Source organism: Camelus dromedarius, chromosome 14 (assembly GCF_036321535.1).
Source record: "Camelus dromedarius isolate mCamDro1 chromosome 14, mCamDro1.pat, whole genome shotgun sequence".
In the NCBI taxonomy this organism is placed as follows: Eukaryota; Metazoa; Chordata; class Mammalia; order Artiodactyla; family Camelidae; genus Camelus; species Camelus dromedarius.
In genome coordinates this window covers 51,349,421-51,367,459 of record NC_087449.1, presented here as the reverse complement: position 1 = coordinate 51,367,459, position 18,039 = coordinate 51,349,421, and the positions used below count along the sequence as shown (strand labels likewise).

General features: G+C 49.7%; 1 protein-coding gene and 1 non-coding gene across 11 annotated transcripts; both read left to right on the top strand.

Annotated features, from left to right (window-relative positions):
• The first annotated feature begins 575 nt into the window (after positions 1 to 575).
• Positions 576 to 16,062, top strand: RCC1 (regulator of chromosome condensation 1). 10 transcript variants are annotated; one of them, XM_031464493.2, is made up of 11 exons: positions 576 to 660; positions 8,499 to 8,580; positions 9,113 to 9,220; positions 10,082 to 10,269; positions 10,439 to 10,618; positions 11,412 to 11,508; positions 11,607 to 11,729; positions 12,183 to 12,338; positions 12,583 to 12,702; positions 13,046 to 13,198; positions 14,054 to 16,062. In XM_031464493.2, the coding sequence occupies exons 2-11, from the start codon at positions 8,508 to 8,510 to the stop codon at positions 14,227 to 14,229; spliced, it is 1,374 nt and encodes a 457-aa protein (XP_031320353.1). In that variant the 5' UTR covers positions 576 to 660; positions 8,499 to 8,507; the 3' UTR covers positions 14,230 to 16,062. The 10 variants fall into 10 exon arrangements, with proteins under 10 accessions (XP_031320353.1, XP_031320357.1, XP_031320359.1 ...); XM_031464492.2 differs by lacking the exon at positions 576 to 660 and adding an exon at positions 1,087 to 1,353; XM_031464494.2 differs by lacking the exon at positions 576 to 660 and adding an exon at positions 1,088 to 1,353 and having other exon boundaries at positions 9,113 to 9,178.
• Positions 7,183 to 7,316, top strand: LOC116156980 (small nucleolar RNA SNORA43). The gene has a single exon (XR_004140945.1). It is a non-coding gene; the product is annotated as a small nucleolar RNA SNORA43 (small nucleolar RNA).
• Positions 16,063 to 18,039: the final 1,977 nt, after the last annotated feature.

The window sequence follows — 18,039 nt, the reverse complement described above, 5'->3', positions numbered from 1 at the left end:
AGGCTGTGTCCTTAGAGACCCTGAACCCATGGCCTGTCTCTCCCTCTCCAGTTCTCCCCCACGTTACTCCTGTGGCACTCTCTGCCCCAGTGAGACCCTGCGAGTTTCTCATAACCACCATAGGCGCTCATCGCTCGCTGTCATTGCAAGTGATGCTTCTTCTAGGAGGCCCTGCCCTCTTAGCCTTAACCTGGAAAGCCCTTCTTAAGCCCTGGCTGAGCCAGATAACCCTGTGTGTACCCTTGTCACAACCCTGGTAGTTGTTGATAGCCTGATTTCTCACCTTTCTCTGACGGAGAACCTCATGAGAGCAGGGAGGATCAGGATCTCATTTGCCCGTACAGTCCCTTCCACACCAGATTTTCCCAAACAAACCGTGATTCCTAGTAGTCTTTCTGGTTGTCATTTCATTTGCACCGATTTGGGGTCTCCAAAATGCACACCTACTGAACCCGGGCTAGGGTGGAGAGAGCCTGGTCAAGAGCGTCCTAGCAGAGCACGCCATTTGCACTTCCCGGGGTGCCCGCCAGGGGTCGCCGGGCTCTTTGTTTTCTTTTCTGGCCCGGGGTCGGGGCCGGAGGCCTGCAGAGCGCATGCTCTGGGGCAGTTCGCGGCCGGGCCGGCGAGCGGAGGAGTTCCTTGTGGCGGACCTGCAGCGAGGTAGGTCGCGCCCGTCACGCGCCGAGGGTCCGGGCGAGGGGCGGCGCGCGGGGCGGGCACAGCCGGGGCACCGGCGGTCGTGGTGGGCCGGAGACGTTGCCTGCGCGCGCCCGTGTCGCGCGGCGCCGGCCCCACGTGAAGCCGGGCGCCCGGGAGGCGCGGGTGCGGGAGCGCGGGTTCCCGACCCCGCGGGGCGGCCGGGAGCCGCCCGGGCCCCGCCTCGCCCGAGCGAGGGCCGCGCGGCCCCTCTGCCGCCGCGCCTCTCACGCCCGGCCCGCGCCGCCCGCTCGGGCGGGAGATTCAAACGTCCCGAGCGCGGCCGGCCGAGGTGCGCGCGGCCGCGGTGACCTCGGCGCCCGCGGTACGCAGATCCGCGCGCCTCCCCGGCCGGGGCAGCCACCCTGGCGGGGGCCGCGTTTCCGAAGCGAAAAAGTGACTTTGTCCAGCATCGGTTTGGAGAACGTGGATTGCAGAGTGGGGCCGGAATCCTGCCCGACGGAGGTCTGCTTTAGGAGCACGAGGGTAGGCTGCTCAAGGTCTGCGCAGGAAGAGAAATCTCAGCGACAACGGGCACCACAACGACAACTGTTCGACCCGTTGAAGAGTGTGCTGTGAACTCCGCATCAACTCACGTGTCGACAGATTATTTATTGGCTGTCCACTCCGTACCGCGCTAGCAGGGCGGGGAATATGGTGAGAGGGCCCCCTGTGGCCCTGATGGAGCCCCGGGTCTCCCTGGGGAGACCCATGTGGGGCCACAATTAACGGTCCAGGGTGATCCCCGGAGTATGCCCGTGAAGCTGGGGCGCTGCTGCTGGCAGATACTAACTGAGGTGCTCCAACGAAATGTGACTTGGGTGCCCCAGCAGAAGTGGAGAGTGTATGGAGTGTGAAGGGTAACGCTGGGGGGGTCACCCAAGCCTGCTCAGGCGAGTCAGGGATGGCTTTCCAGCCGAGGTGACTCTTGGCCAGAGTTGAAGGAGCAGTAGAGTTATTCAGACAGATGGGGTGGAGGGGTTAGGGTGATCCAGGCAGGGGACACAGCACATGCAAAGGTGTGGAGGTGTAGGTAAGTGTTGTGATCCGGGACACCACGAGTGTTTGAGTCTGACTGGAGCGCAGGGTACAAGGAGGGGAGGACCAGGACGATCCAACAGGGGCTGGGTCTTGAAAGGTCTGGGGTGCAAAAGAGCAACACTGGGTGGGGGTGGAGGAGGCAGCAATGGTTTCACCCAAGAACAGCATCAGAATGGAGTCTGAAAAGATGAATTAAGAGTTCTTCTCTTATTGCAAAGACATCCCAAGAGCAGGAATCCTATTCAGGTTTGCAACTTCCTAGTTGGGTGCCCTGGGGCCACTCGCTCAACTCCTCTGAGCCTTGTTTTCCTTACTTGTACAGGTAAGTGACCTGTGGTGAGGATTCCTAATATCCTACTGTTTCCTTAAAGCTGGGGTTCTAGCATCTGGGGGAAGTTGCGGCCCTTTTCCCCTGGGAAGAATGAACACATTTAAGCCGAGGCACAGCGCTGTATGTAAGGGGGATCCCCTGGCTAGGAACTCCTGGGTGAAGTGTGCCAACTCTGTGCCTCGCAGAGGCAGGAGCGGCAGGAGCGCAGCAAATGTTTGCTGCCAGATGAGCCTCTCTCTCCCCTTCACTCCTGGGGACCTCTCACACAAAGGGATTCTTCAGCCTTTGCGTCTGGCAGGCAAGCGTCTGCCTCCTGACTTGGGTGGGCGGGTGGGGACAACTGCTGTGGTCAGAGAGGGCTCTGTCTCCCTTTGCAGAAATGAAACTGTGCTGAGGTCACGGGGTCACAGCAGAAACACTTGGCCCCTGGTAGCCTGTCCTGTCTGCTGTGCCTTTGTTCACCAAATGAGGAAACTGAGATCCAGGGAGAAGAGGGGAAGCTCTGGCTCTGGGGGGAGTGGTCAGGAGACCTGGGCTGTCATCCCACCTGTGTGGCCTGGGACACCTTCCCCTGAGCCTCCACTTTCTTATCTGTAAAGCCAGGATAATCACACCTCAGAGGGCAGGTGTGAGCATTCAGGAGAAGCTGGCACATCGTAGTTGCCTACTAGTGGAAGTTGACTCTATCTGACTTATTATTTGTGATTGTGTCTAACTCTTCTCCCAGACTGTAAATTCCTGGAAAATGAAAGGACAGAAGCTGTGTTTGTTGGGGAGAGTGGGGTAGGGACAAGAGACTACAATTTGTTCCCAGCCCAGACACTCACTGGTTAAGAAAACAAATGCAGAGCAGTTAGACAGGATGTCTCTCCAAAGGACTGATTTGTGCAGTAGAGGATATGCAGGGGTGTGATGGGTGCAGGACTGTACCTTTTAGAAGGTGCCCTCACTTTCCCTGCCATGCCTCCAGGATTGCTCACAACACTAGGGCGCTGCAGTGCCTAAAGTCCTCCATCAGAGAGGTGTAGATTCTCAGGCTCAAAGGGAACTCACTGAAATCCATTGCTGTCTCCACCACAGCACAGAGTTGTACCCGTTGTCCTTCCGCACATCCTTCAGCAGATCCATCGCCCACCTGGCTCACCCTCCCAGGCCCCAGCTACCTCCATGTCTCTTCTCTAGTCCCACCATCCTGCCCTTCTCAGTGGGCTTCTACCCCCTGCTTGTTGCGTTTGGCCAAGCTCATGGGGGATCCTGGGGAGGCCTATCCAGGCTGTCTCCACCCCTGCCTGGATCATGGCCTGCCTTTAGCCAACCTATTCTTGTTTTTGTTTTTAATTATTCAGATAGACCTGGATTTTATTCCTGGCTCTTCTATCTGGCTGTATGAACTTAGGCAAGTAAATTTACTTCTCTGAGCCTCAGTTCCCTCAACTGTGAAATAGGAGTGACAGTGCCTTCTTCAGCTTGTTGTGAGGCATCAAAGATTGTTGGCATATAGAAGGTAGGAGTGGCCAGTGCTCCAAAGAGACTCATTTGAAGGAGTAGATTGGTATGGTGGATAGATATGTAAATAAAATAGTTACGATTCAAAAGTCTTTCCTGATTTCTCTAAGAGAATGGTTCCTTTGGGATTGAGAGGGACCAGAGGTGGTTTACCTATGGCAGTGACTTTGAGTAGAAGTTCTTCCAGTGGGATACGGGATGGGCTGGTATAGAAATGCACATGGTATAGAGAGAATAGTCAGCAGTCTGAGATTGTGTGAGGAGAGAAGGGAGGATGTGATAGGTAGGATATGAGGCCAAAAGCTGTGTCAGTACCAGACCCTGGAGGTCTTTAGCACCAGATCAAGAAGTGTGGGCCGAGGGAACCACTGAGAAGTCTGAGCAAGAAAGCAGCTTGTTCCAGGTTTAAAAAGATCATGAATGGCTTGTGGAATGGGATGGGAAAGGGGTGGGGAGGATGAAGACCAGAGAAAAGCTGCTGTCTTTTCTAGCAGAGAGAGTATGAGAGAGTTCTCAGGCAGGCTGAGAGACCGGGGGTGTGGGGAGGAAGTAGGCAAGGGCACCAGTTCTGGGGTCTGACCAGCTTGGTACAGATCTTGACTTCCTTTTCCAGTCTTGGGTAAGAAACTTCATTTTTCTGAGCCTCAGTTTCCCCGTCTGTAAAGTGGAATTGGTGTGGTTAGCTTGCAGTGAGATGCCCCAGATTGTTAGCCAAAATACAGGTGGCTAAGGGGATGTTGTCTGGGTCAGTTGCAAACCCTACTAACACATTTTTTTTTGTTAATGACCCACGACTACAGGTCAACCCAACATCAGCATCAGTGTGCTGACAGAATTTTGTTTCCTGTTTTTTCACTTAACTTCTTGTTGTGAGTACTTTTCCATGTTATTACAGTCTCCCTCCCCAGCACAGCTAACTCCTACAGGTCATTCTGATGAGCTGGAAATGTGCCTTTGGTGGGACAGGGCCCTGGACACAATGAACTGGCTGCCAACCTGGCCAGGGGTACAAGCTGTCTACCGGAAACAGTGGGTACTTGTCATATCCCACACCCCTTAACCCATCAGCTCTGCATACTTAACATCCCTTATTGGTTGGCTCCCACACACTTCAGACTTAACAAAAACACCTGGCAAAATGGACCTCTAGGTCTCATCTCTCCTGTCTGTCCCACAGTGTTCTCCATCTCCCTAACTGGAAGTATGCCACCTACCTAGTCCAGTAAGCCAAAGCCAGGGAGGCCTGCCCAGGATCCCCTGGATTTTTGAGGATGAAAATGTCATTCCAGATTCCTCCCTCTCCCTCATTCCCTGCGCCTAACCAACGGGCAAATCAAGCCTGTCTCCTAAGTTAATCTGTTTTGTCTACTTTTCTCTCTTGCTTCAAACCAGATCAATCACCAGCTTCTCTCATTTGGGTGCCTGCAGTTGTCTCCTCTTCCAATCCATTCCATTTTCTTTACAGTATTCAGAAGACATTTTTCTCCTTAAACCTTTTCAGTTTCCCTGCAAGGCCTTGTATGACCAGCCCTTGCTTCCCTTGTGCCATTGACCTGGCACTGTGCAGCTGCGGCCCCCTGGCCTCCCGGGATCCTTAAGCAGATCACATGCTTTTGTCCAGGTCTTCCCCTGCTGGTATTTCAAGTCTTAGCTCAAATGTTACTTATCTGATCTATATCTCCTCCCCCATCCCAGTTACTCTCTTTTTTTGTTAATTGTGGTAAAATATACATAACACAAAATTTACCATTTTAACCATTTTTAATTATATGTAGTTCAAAGCATTAAGTACATTTACATTGTTGTGCCCCAAATTATTTCTTACTACATCACCTTGCCTATTTTTCATGCAGCGCCATCTGTAATACCAGTGTGTGTGTCTCTTTCCCACTAGAACATAAGCTCCATGAGAACAGGGAGAGGATTCGTTTTCCTTTTTCTGTTCTCCACCTGGCCCAAAGTCAAGGGGTGGTTAGAGGCACTCAGTAAATATTTGGAATGAATGAATAAATGCTGCCATGTATTAAGCACTTACTGTGTGCTTGGCACTGGAAAGTCCTCTACAAACAATTCATTCAGTCTTGACAGCAGCCCTGGAAGTAGTCATTGTGTCCCTTTTTACAGGTGAGGATACAGCTCAGAGAGGTTAAAGCTGCCAGAGAGGCCACCCGTGGTCACAGAAGCAGGGGTGGGCAAGCCAAGCTCTGGCAGATGAACCCAGTTCCCTCGACTCCCAGAGCATGCATTTCTAGTGTGGGAAGAGGGGTCTCAGAGAGGCTGATTGGTTCCACCCTGGGAGAATAAAAGTTGGGTGAGACACAGAACTACCACGTCATCAGAGTGAGAACTGGGCCCGTCACAGCCTGTAGAAGAAGCTCCACCTGCAGAGGCTCGACCTGCACAGGCTTGGCACTCTAGGCCTTTGGCTGCTTCCTTGTCTTTAGTACTTTGTTCTCCCCCAGGAGAGTCAGCAGAACTGTGCTCAGAAATGCAGAGGCCACTGACCTTGTGTTTGTGTACCATGGGAGCTGGAGAGGCTGGGTCTCTAGGACCTCCTGGAAGGAAGAAGGGAGGGGGGTGCTCTTTCGGGCCACACTGAAGCCTGAGAAGGGCTCTTGGGGTTCTCTTTCTGTTTGTAGCCTTGGGTAGAAGCCTCCACCCCTTTTCTGTAAAACGGAGGAGAGGTGGGTTAGCTTAGATGAGAGCTGTGCCTGAGCATTTCCCGGGACAGGTTCCTGCTGTTATACACCAGTATTGATTTATTGAGCACTTACTATGTAATCACTTTTACAGTGTTAGCTCATTTAATCCTCCACATTACAACAGGGTGTAGGTGCTATTATTATCCCTTTTTAGCTGAGGAGGAAACTGAATCATGAAGAAATTAAATGATTTTGGTCAAACAGCTAGAAAGTAGCTGAGCACATGTTCTGGCCCTTCATAACCACGACTCTACCATTTGTATCTGGATAGCTGTGAATTGCCCTGACCCTAGCCATCCATTCCAGAGGGTTCACAGTTTAGAATTTGGGAGCCCCAAGTTTAAACAACTTAACTGTCTTTCATAACCTTAAAGACCAGGGCTCAATAAAGGTTTATTTCCAGAGCTGCATATGTGGAGGAAAAAAGGCCTTGGACACAATCTGGGCTGGACTGGAATTGTGAGAGCCAGGAGGAATGTCTGTTCTCAGCAGCCTTGGGGAGGCAGCAGCAGTTAAAGGAGAAAAGGGGCTCAGGGCTGAGGCCCCTGGATCATCCCCTTCTTGTCACCTGTAGGTGATTTCCTTTTCCCATGTTGTAACACCTCTTGTTTGTATGTTAGTGTGTGTGTATATACGTTGTTTGTCTCTTGTTGGACTGTTTAGAGGAAAGCCAGGCTCCTCCCAGGAGTGGTGGCATTTTGGATCAAAGGGTACAAATGGTTTGGTTTAGTTTGGTTTTATTTAATGAAAGTAGCTTTTTTTTTGCATGTGGTTTGATTATAACAGTGATGCATCACTAGAGTTACTAGTGGTTATGTTAGGGTTGGGAAGAGTTATGAGGGATATTTCACTTAACGTTCTTCAGTGTTTTAATTTTCTATATTAAAAAAAAAATGTTGCCCCATGGATGGCGGACCTACCAGCACCACGGATGCAGCTGCCCTGCTGCACCCGTGACGTCGGGGCACAGAGGAAGCAGCTATTTCTACACTCAGTGCTCAGAACAGTGGGCATTAAGAATGGTTTGTAGCCAGACAGTACGATTTTCTTCTTCCATAGAGTAAGGCTCGTTGTGAGGTTTAAATGAGATGTATGAGCACGTGGCAAGCTTTGGGCACAGTGGGATTGACTCAGAGAGGGTCTCCTTTGGTCATTCAGTAGGTCTGTCTGGGGGAGACTTTGTAGAAGAAAGCGTTGGGCAGGTGTGACCTGCTTGCCTGCCTGAGAGCTGCTGAGCCAGTATCAGTGGCCTGTGTCCTGTCCAGACCCATTACTCCCTGTGCGGGGTCTGGAGCCACCTGGTCTATGAGCACTTGTGCTGTGAGGACCCTTGACAAGGAGCAGGAGACGGTTTGGTCATTCTGGAAGGAGCGCCAAAGGGTTGCTCCTGGCATTGGCCCTGTGGGTGAGGCAGAGGTCAGACCCCTGTGTGGAACCCGTCGATGGGCCAATGATCATCCAGACCAGGGCCCTGGGGGGCAGAGGGGACTGTGGCCCCCTGTCAGGTGGAGGGCTCAGTTTACTGTTGAGGGTCGAACAAAAGCTGTAGGTGACGCTCTCAACCAGTGTGTCCCTCCCAGGGCATGTGGCAGTGGGCAGGAGGGAGGGGTCCCCATGCTGGCAGGCCTGAGGTTGACAAACCTGCTGTAGAAAAACATGGTTTGGGGGGATTCACTGATGAGATTCCATGTCTCAGGAAAAAAAAAAAAAAAAATGTAACGTTCCTTGTATCTTAGATAGTATAATAAGATACAAAGAAAAAAGTAAAAGTTGTCCATAATCCCGAAATTTCCCGGAGGTTACTTTTATTAACATTGAATATGTTTTCCTCCACACATTTTTATATGTATGCTTCCCCCCCACAAATAGGATGGTGGGCTGTTTTTCAGTCTGCTTATATTATTTGGCGATGATTCAATATGTAAATCTCTGAAACATCACTTTTAATGGCTTTCTACTGTTTTATCATCAATATACTACATATTACCTAGCCAGCCTCCCAAGTGCATGGGTTGCTCCATTTTTTTTTTTTTAATATTAAGAAGAATATAGCAGAGAATATTTGTGGAAGTTAGTCTTTAGCTATATTTATTATTTGGTTCTCAGATAAATTCTGAGAAGTGGAATTGCTGGGAATTTCTTCTCACCTCTTTTAAAGTTTTTGATAAATATTGCCTAATTAGAGCAGGAAAATGATTGCCATTTTTGCCTGTTTTTTTCAGGACAGGAAGATGCCACCCAAGCGTATAGCTAAGAGAAGGTCACCCCCAGAAGATGCCCTCCCGAAAAGCAAGAAGGTGAAGGGTAAGTTGGCTTTAGCCTCTATCTCAGTATGGGTGGCCTCCTGGTGCCCCCAGAATCTGGGACTGGGCTCCTTCCTGAGGGGTCTGGAAGTCCAGGAACTCCACCCAGCTGGAGGGTCGCCTGTAGCTCATTGAATCCCACCTTCTGGGAATTATAACAGTGCAGAGACTTGCCTAAAAGCACTCAGGTACTGGCCAAAAAACTAGACCCTAGGGCTTTGCCCCAGGCAATAATATGGTTAAGACCACTGACCTCCAGACTGGGTTCAAGTCCTGGCTCTGCCACTTTCTAGCTGTGTAGCTTTGGTCAAATCACTAACCTCACTGAGCTTAGACTAGCCCGTTCATAAAATGGGCAACCTCACTGGGCTGTTGTGAGGAAAGTGAGACAGTGTCCTGGTAGCACTCCAGGGAGCTGGCTGTGGTTTCCTCTCTGTTGGGACCCTGGAGGGAGTCAGGGAGGAGAGAGAGCCACGCCTAATCTGGGAGGGGGGAATGTGGACCCACTCTCAGACAGTGTCTGTCTTTTGCAGACTCTCGTAACCAGGCAGCGAGGGCCGTTGCCTCCCGCCGCATTCCAGGCGCCCGCTCCTGCCAAGGTGCCTGTGGGCAGAGCCCTCCTGACCAGAAAGCCCGACCAGGTGGCTGCCTGCCCAGGGAGCCCTCTGTGCAGTCGGGGCAGCTGTGGCCACACCCCCAGAGGGAGGGCCTGGATGCCATTGGCTGTTGGGGCCACGGGCGCCGTCATTGGCCAGCAGATGGCCCTGTGCCGCGCACCTGTTGGCATGTACCTCTCCTCAAATGTCTGTGCGGTGTCTTAGGCCTGCCAGTTCCTCTTCAGCTGCTTGTCTGCTCCCAGATAGGAGCACAGTGAGGGTCACTGTTCGTGACCAGAGGTTAAGTCACAACCTGAGGATGGAGGCTAGGGACTGTGCCCTGAACACATAGGCTTCACTGCAAACTCTTCTGCTAGTTATTAGCTCTGACCCTGGAGTGGTTACTTAACCTCTCTTGAGGCTCTATTCCCTTTCCTATAAAATGGGATCCTAAATATGGAAGGTCTGTAACAATGTGCAAAGCAATTCAACATTAGTAGAGTAAGCAGTCAGTAAAGGGGTAGATGTTATTATGCCCTCACTGTTGTCACTGTGTTTCTGACCAAGACCTTACAGCCAATCAAGGAAAGTATCTTATGTCCTCACTGTTCTTTTTCTCTCCCCACTAAGATTTATTTCACAATATCCAGTATCTCACTGTTTCCATTTCCTTCCACTCACATTAATAATATGCTTTGTTTTTCATCTTCACAAAAACCCTATGAGATAGGTACTTTTGTTATCCTCATTTCTCAGATGAGGAAACTTAGGCTTGGAAAGGTCAGGCTAATGGTCTGTGGCAGAGCAGGGGCTTGAATCCAGGTCTGTGTGATCCCAGAGCCCATGCAGAGACCTCTCCTCTCCTGTCATCCTACACACTCAGGGGCTGTCTTCTTCACCCCTCAGTCTCACATAGGTCCCACAGCACAGAACCGGGCTTGGTGCTGACACTGGGCCAGGGCGATGTGGGCCAGCTGGGGCTAGGCGAGAATGTGATGGAGAGGAAGAAGCCAGCCCTGGTGCCCATTCCAGAGGACATCGTGCAGGCTGAAGCTGGGGGCATGCACACCGTGTGTCTAAGCAAAAGTGGCCAGGTAAGTTGTGGGTGGCACAGGATGGGACAGGGCCTGGGGATGGGGGCTTGGGGAAGAGCTTTGAGCCACATTCTGTGGAGATGGAGCTGGCTAGATGAGCAGGGAGTGGCTTAAACAAGAGTGGACTGAGAGGCCAGACCTTGCACTAACAGGGCCATCCTGGACGCAGGTCTACTCCTTCGGCTGCAATGATGAGGGTGCCCTGGGAAGGGACACATCAGCAGAGGGCTCAGAGATGGTCCCCGGGAAAGTGGAACTGCAAGAGAAGGTGGTACAGGTGTCAGCAGGAGACAGTCACACAGCGGCCCTCACCGAGGACGGCCGAGTCTTCCTGTGGGGCTCCTTCCGGGTAAGACTGGGTCTGGAGAACTGCATGGGGGCTGGCAAGCAGAATTAACTGGTGGGACCCCAAAGATAACTCAGCTCCACAGCCCTGTTGTACTTACTGGTGGGGAAATCAAGGCCCTGGGCAGAGCTTGGGCCCAGACCCAGGTCTTTGGCTGCTTCTTCTAGGCCTGTCCACAACACTGGCTGTTTGCTTGACGCTGATGTTATGAAGTATGTGTCTTGGGAAAGGGGTGGGTCAGCGATGCCTTTGGGCTGAGGCTGAGCCAGGAAGCCTGCTGTCCTCACCCATCTCCCTACTTTTAACTTCCCCCTTCCCCTTCCCACCCCTCTTCCACACTTCTTAGGGGTTTGGGGGCATATCACAGAATTTCCAAGACAGGAGAGTGGTTTTAAAAGGAGATTCAGCATTAAAATTGCTTTGATACTTCAGTATTCAATTTATTTTGGCATGTCAAAAATAAAGGAATCTGATGTTTCCTCGTTGGGGCTATTTTTACTTTTTTTTAATGGAGTATTTCAAACACATAAAAATAATTAGAATAATATATTGAACTCCATTTACTCACTTCAACAATTATCAGCTTGTGGCTAAAGTTGTTTCCTTTTCACTCCCATCTCATCCCCAACTCCTTTGTTATTTTAATGCAAATCACAGAGTACTATGTGGCCTGGCTCCTGCCCACCTCTCCATCCCTACCTGGCACCAGTGCCCTTCACCAGACAGCTTTGTGGCTGCCTGCAAAGCTGGATCTGGCTGGTACTAGGCTGAAAACTGTTCCATCCCTCCCTTGCAGGACAACAACGGTGTGATCGGGCTCTTGGAGCCCATGAAAAAGAGCATGGTGCCTGTGCAGGTGCAGCTGAGCACGCCGGTGGTGAAGGTGGCCTCAGGTGAGTCTGGGCAGTAGTTGGAGAACCTTGTTCTGGGGCTGGCCCAGCCTTGGGCCTTATATACAAGCCCTGCATCCCCTGCCTTCTCTCACCCTCAGGAAATGACCACTTGGTGATGCTGACAGCTGATGGCGACCTCTATACTTTGGGCTGTGGAGAGCAGGGCCAGCTGGGCCGTGTGCCTGAATTGTTTGCCAATCGTGGTGGCCGGCAGGGCCTTGGTAGGTGGCTTAGGTCCCTCTGGTGGGGCAAGTTGGCAGGCCACCCCTGGTGAAGCTCAAGGGCAGAAGGGATTTTCTGTGTTCAGGCTTGCATCAGGTTGAGAACTCTGACTCTAGAGCCGGACTAGCCCAGGTTTGAATCCTGACTCTACCACCCACTGGCTAGGGGACCCTAGACATAGTTTCCTCATCTCATTGGGTTGTTGTGAAGTTAGATGAGTTAACACAGAAGAATGTTGGGCACATGGTAAGTTCCATGTAAATGTTAAGCTCTTATGGTTGTGGGAGTCTGAATGGACTCTCTTGGCCTCAGTTTCCTCTTCTGTATAAGAGGGAGAAGAGTCTCTGCTCAGCCTCCCTGTGAGGGCTTTTGCAGTGGAGGAGAAAGAGCTGGGGCCTAGAGGAGAGGCCATGTGTGTCTGCCGTTGACCTAAGCCTTCTCTCTGCCTGTAGAACGACTCCTGGTCCCCAAGTGTGTGATGCTGAAATCCAGGGGAAGCCGGGGCCATGTCAGATTCCAGGATGCCTTCTGTGGCGCCTACTTCACCTTTGCCATCTCCTCTGAGGGCCATGTATATGGCTTTGGCCTCTCCAACTACCATCAGCTTGGTGAGTCGCAAGCCCAGCACCCAACGTAGCCCAGAGTGACCTGAGTTCCAGTCCTGCCTCCACCACTCATTGTTGTGCCCCCTTGGTGGGGTCACCTAATTTCCAGAGCCCCAGTTTTGTCATCTGTGAAATAAGAATGTGAATACCCTGGTGCAGGGCGGGTGGCCACACTGTGGGAAGGGATGAAGGACAGCTCCTTGGACACCTTCCCCCCTGACAGCTCTATCCGGGCCTTTCTCCCCAGGAACCCCAGGCACAGAATCTTGCTTTGTACCTCAGAACCTGACATCCTTCAAGAACTCCACCAAGTCCTGGGTGGGCTTCTCTGGTGGCCAGCACCATACTGTCTGCATGGATTCAGAAGGTGGGACCTCCAGGCCCATTTCTGGGTCGGGGGTGGAGTGTTCCCTGGGCACAGACCTGGCCACACTCCTGAGTGATGGTTCTTGGAACCTGGGCCTGCTCCAAGGGTTGGACTAGCTGTGGGTCTGTGAGGGTCACCCCCATCCCTCAGCATTCTGGTGCTCTTCCAAATATGAGCAATAGGGGCCTATGGGTTGTTTTCCCAGGCCTCTCCCAAAACTGAAAAAGACACTGCAGACCTTCTCACCACCCTGGGAACGGGGGACCAGTTCCCATGGATGTGGACACTCACCTGGCCTACCTGGAGCACGTCCTCTGCTACTCCTCTCTCCCTCTTCCCACAGGAAGAGCGTACAGCCTGGGCCGGGCTGAGTATGGGCGACTGGGCCTTGGGGAGGGCGCTGAGGAGAAGAGCATACCCACCCTCATCTCCAGGCTGCCCCCTGTCTCCTCAGTGGCTTGTGGGGCCTCTGTGGGATATGCTGTGACTAAGGATGGTGAGTGGGGCTGCCCACAGTCGGTCTGGTTGGGGTCTGAGGGTTGTGATTCAGGCTCTGATATGATGGAGCTGAGATACTGAGAGCAGTGTTTGTGATGACATTGCTTTCATCCTGATTGTCAGGAGCTCTGGCTTTGATGACGTTAAATGAGTAAACAGATTGTTTTAATAGAGATGATTTGTTCTGTAGAGGAGGAAAACAGCAAAGGGGGATATATCACTGAGGACCAGACAGACAGTAGGACTTGAACCCAGGTCTCCTGACTCCTAACTCAGGCTTCTCTTTACATTTTCTACCACGGTGACCCTTTTATTTACAACCTAGTAGGTGCCAACTTCCCAGGGAGTTGTACTTAGAATTTTATTAGGAGAAAGAAGGCTTAGTAGTTGGGGTCCTGGCAGGCACAGCAGAGATGTGGACAATTGATTGCTAAAGCCTGAGTGGAACAGCCATGGGACCTTGAGAAGTCAGACTGGCCGAGGTGCTTGAACAGGGATTATCTGGGAAGAATTCCTGAGGAAGTGGGGCTTGTCCTGCACCTCGAAGTTTCAGTCCTTTATGATAAGCAAAGGAGGGCATCTCGGGTCCAGGAATATCCAGAGCATCAAAGGCAGTGGTCCTGGGAATGGAGGGTGCTAAGGGGGTTTGGAGAATAGCCAGTCGTTGTTGGGCCTTGAATGCCATGCCTAGGAGCAGGGAGAAGTCTTTGGCAATGTGTAAGGACTGTGGTCTCTGGTTGACAAAGGTTTTTTTTATCCGTCACCCCCTTGTCTTCTCCCAGCATCACTGAATGCTGGGAAGGGTAGGGCTAGGGACCCTGGAGACAGCTGCCCCCATTTCTCTCCTTTGTAGGACGTGTTTTTGCCTGGGGCATGGGCACCAACTACCAGCTGGGCACAGGACAGGAAGAGGATGCATGGAGCCCTGTGGAGATGACAGGCAAGCAGCTGGAGAACCGCGTGGTCTTATCTGTGTCCAGCGGAGGCCAGCACACAGTCTTACTAGTCAAGGACAAGGAGCAGAGCTGATGAAGCCTCTGAGGGCCTGGTTGCCGGCCCCCCACCTCCCTCCCAGAACAGGGAAGCTGCGATGACTGCATATTCCAGCAGACCTCCCCCAGCCCCAAGTACTCTGTCATCTCCTGCTTTTTCCCCTAGAGCAGAACAGAATCCTTTTCCTCCTCTTTTTTTTCCCCTCCTTTCTGGGATCATCCTGGGACCTACAGGATGAGGGTGGGGGATATGGCAGAGGGGAGGGAGTTTTGTCAGAAGGAATATTGCTCACCCCACAGCTATGTGGTTAGACCTTTCCCCCTCATCACTACCTCCCTTGGTCCTGGCTGACCCTGGTTTTGCCTACCAAAAACCAAAACTTCCTCCGCTGGGTGTTTGGTGCCCATACCCTGAGGAGTTGGGGCTCCTTCAAGCCCTCTCTAGTAGTCGTGTGCCACTCTTCCTGTCCTTCACAGCCCACAGGCAGACAAATGGTACAGTCGTCAGATCCAGTTGTCATGGACCTATGCCTGGGGGAAACTGGAGAAGGGGCAGGACTACCCAGCCATGGGCAACCCCAAGCCAAATGTTTGGCCTTGAACAGGTGCCCATGAGGCAAAAAAAAAAAAAAAAAAGATTCTCCACTTGATCAAGAAAAAAGCCAATCAGCCTTTCTCCCAGAAGCACAAAGCATTCTTCCCTTCAAACATTGACTGCAGTATCTCACCCAACCAACCTGAGTCACCTGCAGCCAAGGGCCTGAAATCTGGAAAGAAAGCTACGCCTGCAGGAGAGGACCTTGGGAGAGAGGGAAGGAGTGCTTTATAAATAAACCTATAGCAATACTGAGAGTGAAGTGAGGGAGGGAGGGAGGGGAAGAGGGTTAGAGGGGCAGAGGCTGGTCGCCAGAAAGGGAAGCAGCAGCTTGTACAGTGGCTGAAAAAATAGAAAAGAGTTTTGAATTTTTTTTTAATGTAAAGTATTTTGGAGGGAAGAGTGAAATCTTTTAACACTTTGAATAAATTTAGAGTTTTATAAAACAGGCCACTTGTTTTCTACACACTCCCTGCTTTTTTAAGGGAGTACCTGCTGTATTGGAAAGGGCAGAATAAATCTATGCCTGTGGACCTGGTGAAGACTAGGAATTAAGTGATGTTGAGAGGTCCTGGTGTGTGCCAGTCAGCTGTGTTTTTATATGGAACAGTGGCTTTTCTAGACAAATCAAAAAAGAAAAGAAGAATTGATTGACTTTTGTTTAGGTATTTATGGTTTATGAATCACTGGATTTAAAAAAAAAAATTATACTACATAATGAGAGACACGGGGTAGATCTTTTAATATCCTAATCCCAAACCAAGATTTCTGAGTACGGTACATCTCTAAAAACACTTTTACAAAGTTTGATGATGTATCATTTCAGCAGCTGGTGTAACTGATTAAACATGATTAACTGCACGGTAACTCTTAAGACAACTTAAGCATAATGATGTAGATTTTCACAGGCAAGATTTTCATTTGAGCAAGCAAATCATAAAGAGCTGACGTGTCCAGTGTGATGGTCACTAGCCACATGTGGCTATTTACAGTTAATTTAAATTTGTAAAAAATATAAAATGAATTTCCTTGGCTGCACTAGCCACATTTCAGGTCCTCAGTAGTCATATGTGACTAGTGCCTATAGTATTGGGCTATGCAATTATAGAAATATATAGAACATCTCTATAATTGCAGAAAGTTGTAGTGGACAGTGCTGATTTCTATAGAAGGTCTGTATATGTACGACAGGCAAGTTTTATTAGTGCCAGGAAGATTTTTGGATGTCAGTGGCTCTTGAAAAAATGAATATGATGTAAAATAATTTAAAATGTATTCTGTGATTGTTTTTTTCTTGAAGTTTTAGTTTTGATGCAGGTACTATACTGACTAGAAGTTGACTTCTTAGAAGGGGGAAAAAATCACACTTCTGATTTTGATGTTTTCTTTGTAAAAGAGCACTTGTCTGTCTGTTCTTCCCTGACGCCTACTCCCCCAGAAAATCCATTTGGTTTAGATATACTGAAATTTTCCCTTTGACAATATAGCAGGTTGAAAGTACCCTATCCTTAGTAACAGCCCTTGTGGGTTGGGACTTAAAACCAGGCATTGTGCTGAGCACTTTACATACTGTAATAGCCCATTAAATCCTCACATCAGCCCTGTGAAATAGGAATTGCTGTCCCTCAGGAAATAGTCCCTGAGAGTTCAAGTGACTAACTTGAGGCCCAGAAACTACCAAGTGCACAGACTAGGCTGGAATTTAAATCAGCCTCCACCCAAGACCAGAACTTCAATTCCTTTTCCTTGTATTGCACGTAAGAGTTATAAAGCTCTCTGTAGGTGCTTTACATGTATTAGAACAGTGTCAGGCACATAGTAAATGCTCTATACGTCTCTGCTATTATGACTATTGCACATTTTTTACTCCCCTGTGTTTAATAACTGCCTTGTTTTTCACATGCTTAGTTTTTTGGTATAAGTATCATTAATTCATTGCCAATGTCTCAGGAGCTTTTTTGTGTTCAAACACAGGTACTCTCAATTTTATGATTTCCCCTATCCTCCAACCTGGATTGGTTACTGCAGGCAAATGTAATCAACCCTGTATGGCTCAGCTATAAATAATATTTACAAAGTCATAATAATGTAAATGTTCAATATTGTTTTGACAGAAATTATAATCAGAAGATGGAAAAGTGTGTGTATGAGGGGCAGTCCCTCATATCTGTAGCTGCAAATGAGAAATGTTACTTAGAAATATGCAAATTTTAGGGGGAAGATTTGGAAGTTTGCTTCAAGGGACTAGGAGTTGGGAGTAGGGATAGATAGGGGTAAGGGACAGCTGTTTATTGATTGTGACATAAATTCAATTTTTTTTTCAGTTTCTACCCTGTTCCCAATACTGTTTTGGGAATTTGATTAGAAACAAAGTGAACAAGGAATCCTTTCTGATGAGGCTTACATTCTAAATTAAAAATAAATAATTTGAAAGTCTTCCACAAGTAAAATCAATTAAAAAAAATAGTAAACAAAGAGCAAAGCACACAGGCTGGCAAATAGTACTAAGTAAATTGTTCTCAGTTATAACTTGAATGCCTTCAACTGCCATGTTGGACAACTTACTGGATGCCAGGCTTTGGGCCAAGTGCTTTCCCAACTTCACATTTTCTCCTCACAACAAACATGGTATGAGGTAAGCACTGCTATTACCCACATTTAAACTCAGAGAGTTTAAATAACTTGCCAAAATAATTAAAGGGGACTGGGATTTGGGCTCCCTTTTGTTCAAGTCTATAGCCAAAACACCTAACCATACACCACTACTGCAGTGGATGGGATAAAGCTGGAAATTTGGCACTTCATGGTTGGATCTCAAGACCATGGTCGGATCTTAGACCATGAGTGGTTGACTTTGGGGCCCAAGACCCCAAGCTTGGGATGTGTAAACTGAAAAGGAAGGGCATTAGTGGCCCATTAGTGCAAAGGGAGCCCAGGAAACAGATCCTCAAGCATTTGGGAGGGGCTTCACTGTTGGAGATGACAATCACCTAGGGAAGCTTCACATTCTGAGAAATGGGCATCAAACAGGGACACCCGGACTAGGAAGTCAAACCGTCTGTGTTATCTAATCATCAAATCGTGTTTACTGAGGGCCTTCGATGGCAGGTCACTGTTCTGGGACTGACTAGAGCTCCTGGAGGTTTGGGCCCGTGTAAGGAGATGGGATGCATGAAAGAGTAACAAGGCTTGGGGACTGATTAGTTGAGGTGATAGAATTTACTCTCCCTTTAACCCTCCCCTCCCCGCGTC